This window comes from Amphimedon queenslandica, unplaced genomic scaffold (genome assembly GCF_000090795.2).
Source record: "Amphimedon queenslandica unplaced genomic scaffold, v1.1 AMPQUscaffold_10613_Cont16618, whole genome shotgun sequence".
Lineage (NCBI taxonomy): Eukaryota > Metazoa > Porifera > Demospongiae > Haplosclerida > Niphatidae > Amphimedon > Amphimedon queenslandica.
The window spans coordinates 1-5,797 of NW_003549131.1; the positions used below are offsets into that span (position 1 = coordinate 1).

Sequence of the window (5,797 nt, forward strand, 5' to 3'; positions counted from 1 at the left end):
ACTATATAGCATTGATAGCAATACTCATCAGTGTTGCTATAGCCATACCTGCAGTGTAGGGTTGACATGTTGGTGTTTCAATGGTGATGCAACCCTACAGGGGCTTGTTTGAATTCCTTTTATACTTTCAAACCAGCAACCCTACAGGGGCTTGTTTGAATTCATTTCATAGGTTCAAATCCAATAGAGGCTCAACCCTACACTAAATAATTTAAAAAATTTTTTTGTTTTAGTGATAAACGTGCAGCCATAATTGTGGCTGCTACTAGAGTTATTGGCAATGGTACCGGTAATATTGAGAATGGCAAATTGCCAGTTATTGGCAGTTAAAAAGTTGGCTATTGCCAGTGATCACAATTTAATCTTCAAGACCAAATTAAAGCACAATACAGTAATTAAAATTAGAGCCAGTAGTCGAACAAATGAATCCACTGTAATAATTAATTGCCAAAATTATATACATTCCTTACATCATTACAGGTATTGAAACTAATGTTGACGGCATTGAAGAGGTCAATACATTTGAGAGGCCTGCTTTAAAAATAGGTAATACTTTAACTCAAGTCAAATTAATTTAATTATCATTGTTTATGTGTAGATGCAACTAATCCCCTAGATTCAACAAAGAACAGGATTATTGATGTATCAAAAATTGGTAATACATAGTTCATATACAAATCCCTAATTACTTGCTTTCTCATATACTAGACACGAATGCAATGAGAACTATCAAAGAGCTCCTCCAAGAAGAAAAAATTTCAAAAGATATCAACATACTAGTAATTGGAAGAACAGGTCAAGGAAAGTCTGCACTAGTCAATAGCCTCATTGAGCTGGGAGAAGAAATTGTGGCTGAGGGAGCACTTACTGGCTGCTGTACAACAACATCACAGTCTTACACCTACCCAAACATCATTCCTGGTGTTAGTGTCACAATAATTGACACTCCTGGTCTACAAGATAATCAAGACAAAGAGCATAAATACATTCAAGAAATGAAGAATGAGTGTAGTGAGATCAGTTTGGTCCTCTACTGCATGAAGATGACAAATCATAAATTCACAAATGATGACAAAGTTGCCATAAAGAAGTTCCATCACGTGTTTGGTCAAAAATTTTGGGAGAGAGTGGTGTTTGTCCTTACCTTAGCAAATAGCGAGTTCCTAAAAAAATGGGATGACAGAGATCAAGACGATAAAAGCAGAGAACCTAAAAAAAATGAAACAGGTGCTTGGGAAAGGTTAAAGAAAGAACGACTGACTGGTAGAGTTCAACATCGTAAGGAACAATTAAATACATTTGTCACTGAACTCCTACAATTGAAACATAAGTCAGAGCAGAGTCAAGATGTAGCCCAGACTATAACATTTGAAGCTCTTCCAGCTGGATATTATGACCCTGAATATGATAATAATCTTCGTGGCATCAACTGGCAGCGTGATCTTATTGCTTTTTGTTGCAAAACAATAAAACATAAGCATAAATTATCAAAATTAAAAATGAACAAAAGTAAGATAAATATAATTCCTTGCATTTACATTTTAGTACAACCCTTATAGAGATTGCTTTAGCTGTTATTATTGACAATCATGGAGATGCCAAGGTGGAGAATGTTGAAGCTGCAGCTCTCACAAAAGCTTTTGAAAATCTTGAGTTTGCTGTTCTTTACTTCAACAGCCTCTCCTCAAAATCAATAGCTACTTTGCTTGAAGCAATAAGCAAAGCTGATTATTCACAATTATTGATGATAACTCTAGTATTTTTTAGTAAAGGGAAGACACCTGAGCTTTATGATGCTGATGGTGTGGTGGTGCCTTACGAAGATGTGTTTTGCCACTTTCAAAAAAGACGCCCAATACCAGTTATATTCTTTTTTGATTCAGCAAGTAATGATGATGAGATACATCTACAAAAAGACATTGATTCCACACTTGATGATGCAAATGAAAGTCATTCGACAGTAGCTGATACACAGAATGACAATGATTTCAATTTGCCACTACGTATTTGCCCCCAAAATTCTTTAGTTCTTGTGGCTAGACACAATTCAGCATCATCTCCTGTAGTGAAAGAGTTCACAGAAAAGCTGAGCCACACCAGTGTCCAAGAATGCTTTGAAACAATATGTGCTAATAATAATAGCACTACTGTGAAAAGCATATGGCATGACACTGTTGGGGATAACTTATTTATTGTCAAATCAATCAATGACAGGTAATAAAGTCATATTTTATTTGAAGTTATCTGAAGTTATTTTTCTAGTGTTGAGACTCTTGAACAAAAACTGGAAGTATATCATTCAATATGGTACCCAATTCGTTGCAAGACAATAGACAGGATTGAAGAAAGCAAAGAAGAAATCATGAGAATAGTAAATAGAGAAAGGGAAGCTCGATTAGCAACTACTGTTTCTGGCATGGTAGCAAGTAGTGGTCTAGTTATTACTGGAATAGCTCTAGCTCCAATCACGTTTGGTGGGTCTCTTGCTATATCTGCACTAGGTGGTGTTGTGGGGGCGGCTATGGCTGGTGCAGGGATTGGTGCTTCCATTGTTGCAAAAGTTCGTAATAACAAAAAATTAAAGAAAGCACAAGAGCATATCTACCTTGATCAACAGATTAGCTTGATGATTAATGAAGATGCTTATAAATATAATAAAAAAATGCCACAACATATGTCTCATGTACCAAAGTCTGCTGCAACAAGTGCTTTACAAGGCGGAGCAGCTATTGGTCGAGGTGCAGCTGCAGGTGTTGCAATAGGTCTAGAGGGTGCAGTAGAAGCAGCTGCAGCTGCCTTTCGTGTTACTGGTCGTGTTGCTGGAGCAGCTTTAGCTGGGGCCTCATTAGCTGTAACAATACCAATCGATATTGGTATGGTTGCATATCATAGCTATCACATTCACAAATCAAAAAAGGATCCAACAGGGAAGAATGCCAGTAGTGAAGCAGTGAAGATATTATATAACCAATTAGAAACATTATTCAAAGGTAGAATAAATATGATAGAAGTTTTTTATAAATGTATTTACACATATATACATGTAGGTATGTGTCATGCAATCAATGAAGTTGAGCGTGAAGTTCAATCAGAGACAAATGTTCTTAAAGATGATGAGTATGGTTATGAAATTCATGTGCCAGTAAAAGAAAATAAAAAGCTGGCAGTCACAGTTCGCACTCTCTTCTCTGGTCCATTTGTCTATCCTCATGGGTATACTCTTGTAAGTGCTGTATATGATATCACAATGCCAGAGCTACCTCAACCAGCAACCATTAAGCTGGAGCATTGTGTTGATGAATCTGATCAGACTAGATCAGATTTGTGCTTTGCTATTGGCAGCGTTGACTTGAAGGAAAAAAAGATAATTTTTGAAAAAGTGGATCAAGAGTGTGAATCAATTCAACGGACAAGCAGTTGTCTCTTATGCATATTGTACAGGAGAGCAATGTACATGTAAGTAGTATTACTAGCAAAATTTTTATTAATTCTTTCAGGCAAGACAAAACTTCAGTCAATTATGTTGCTCAATGTTTTTATGAGAAAAAGTACAAGAACTTTTGGACTCTGAATATTGTTTTTACAAAGTTCCTTTATGCTAACTTGAAGGTATTTTATAATTAAAATGAATAAAATACTCTTGTTTTCTATCCTAGTATGTTCAAAGTAGATTTAGTCTTCAAGGCTCATACTTTCCATTTGTTTTTGATTCTTCTGTGCTTTCTCTTGATCTAACTTGCTTTAAAGTTACAAATGAGTTCTCAGGCTGGATCATATCACCAAATGATAGTGAAGAAATGCCAGACACAGTTAGTAATGATACATACTGTCATGCAATCATTATGATACATGCATGTAGATATCGATACAAGAAATCGACACTGCTGAATTGAGGGAAGGGAGTGCCAAAGTGCTAAAAAATGCATTTCCCTCCATCAGTTTGTATGTCTACATTTTAAATGAAGAAACTGCTGCTAAGGACATAGATGAACCATTTAAAATTGGAGGAACAAGCTTAAGCATTAATATTAAGCAACACAAAGAATAGACTTGATTTTTAAAACATTATAGTGTACATGTAACTGTGTGAATTAAATGATAGAACTGGTAGCTGATTAGTTAGTGACGTGTTATTTTAATTATAAATCAACTATTATAGCAGTGGAGCTTACAAATATGGGGACACACAAACTATGGCATCAATTATACTACTAGAGGGCTTTCTCACTTATACACTACATGTACATGCACTCAAGATAATGGTTAAAAGTGGTAATGTTTATGTGCATGCATGTGCATTACATGGGACTGGGAGTACATACAGGTAATAATATCAGTAGTTCTAATACATACATTATATTGTATATACCTTTAATCCTTTATCCTTCATTGTATCATTATTTCCTTTATCTGAACTATTCTGAAGAGACTAAAAAATGAAATTTATTTAACCGTCAAATTGAATAGTTTATGTACTACAAGAAACATTTAAATTGCACTTTTTGACTTACAGCCTTCTCAGAGTCTGGTTGTTCTTGTTCTCTTGCTAGTTGTAATGGGGTCAGTCCTAGCGTTGATACTTGTGGGTCCATCCCACAATACAATAACTTTAGTATTAGCCATGTACGAGCAGCATCATCTTTACCATGATCTAAACATACCTGCAATAATACACAATGATATTAATAAAAGGGTCTGTTCAGCTATACATGTACGTACACTGTATATAATATATACATGTATATGTAGATGTAAAACTGAATTCCCAAAAAAGGAGTTTGAAGCACGGTTGTCTCATGCATAGCTATGGCAATAACATTAAATTAAAGAAACAATGAAATTATAAACAGTTCTCTTTGAAAATAGTAGTAGTACTACTACTACATTACATTTATGTACATGTAAATGTAATGCATGTGTCACTAATATACACTGTACCTGGTAGTTATGGTCACAACTGGTAGTCCTTCAATGAGGAATGGCTTGGAGCACTTTCTGAAATCTCTCCACCACTTCTAAGAAAGAAGCCCAATAATTCTATTCAAATAAAAATTAAGTTTAAGAGAGCTTAAAAATAATGCTCACCCAGAGAAACCTCATCATGTGACTATCATGTGATTACAGTATATATGTACATCGACAAGTGATTCCTGTTCTGTGGTCTCCACTTACAGAATAAAGTGCATTAACTTACTGAGTATGATTATTTACAATGAGCTGTCAGTGTATCATATACCTGTACAATAGATAGGAACAAATACCGTATAGCGGAAAATTTTTGTGGCCCAAAATTTTCGTGGATCCATCCAAAAATCAATTTCGTGGGTTTAATTTTTGTGGTTTTCTACAATTCGGCCATCTTAAACCGTATAAAATTGATTTTCGCGGATTTTATTTTCGTGGATTTTGAAAAAACGCGAAATCCACAAAAATTTTGGGCCATGAAAATTTTCCGCTATACGGTAACAGCACTGCATGTCAAATATGAGGTCAATCAAAATAGTGTACTAAACAGTACTATAGAGACTGAACCATTCAATGTTAAATCAGACTTGTATGGGTATGTGGCCATCATGACCACAATGGGATCAGGCAGGTCCTTTGTTTGATTTAAGAAACAATATTAATGTACTGTAGGTAAGAAAAATAGATATTTGTAAATTAATAATCATTTAAATAATAATAATTATGCACAAAAATAATAGTAAAAATTAATATCACAAGTTAATTAATACTATTAATTAATAGCATTATAATCACAATCTTTGTCAATTTTCATGTTACACAGTTATGTCCA

General features: G+C 34.7%; 1 protein-coding gene and 1 long non-coding RNA gene across 2 annotated transcripts; one reads left to right on the forward strand and one right to left on the reverse strand.

Moving 5' to 3' along the window:
* The first annotated feature begins 244 nt into the window (after window positions 1-244).
* Window positions 245-4,063, forward strand: LOC109590012 (uncharacterized). Its single transcript, XM_020005978.1, has 9 exons — window positions 245-546; window positions 599-655; window positions 709-1,509; window positions 1,560-2,214; window positions 2,263-2,990; window positions 3,048-3,456; window positions 3,498-3,609; window positions 3,657-3,809; window positions 3,860-4,063. Exons 3-9 carry the CDS (start codon window positions 720-722, stop codon window positions 4,046-4,048), a joined length of 3,036 nt encoding a protein of 1,011 aa, XP_019861537.1. The 5' UTR covers window positions 245-546; window positions 599-655; window positions 709-719; the 3' UTR covers window positions 4,049-4,063.
* Window positions 4,064-4,366: 303 nt separating this feature from the next.
* On the reverse strand, window positions 4,367-5,254 carry LOC109590011 (uncharacterized). The gene is made up of 4 exons (XR_002189055.1): window positions 5,086-5,254; window positions 4,939-5,037; window positions 4,512-4,661; window positions 4,367-4,429 (listed from the first exon to the last, which is right to left on the reverse strand). It is a non-coding gene; the product is annotated as an uncharacterized LOC109590011 (long non-coding RNA).
* Between the last annotated feature and the right edge of the window lie 543 nt (window positions 5,255-5,797).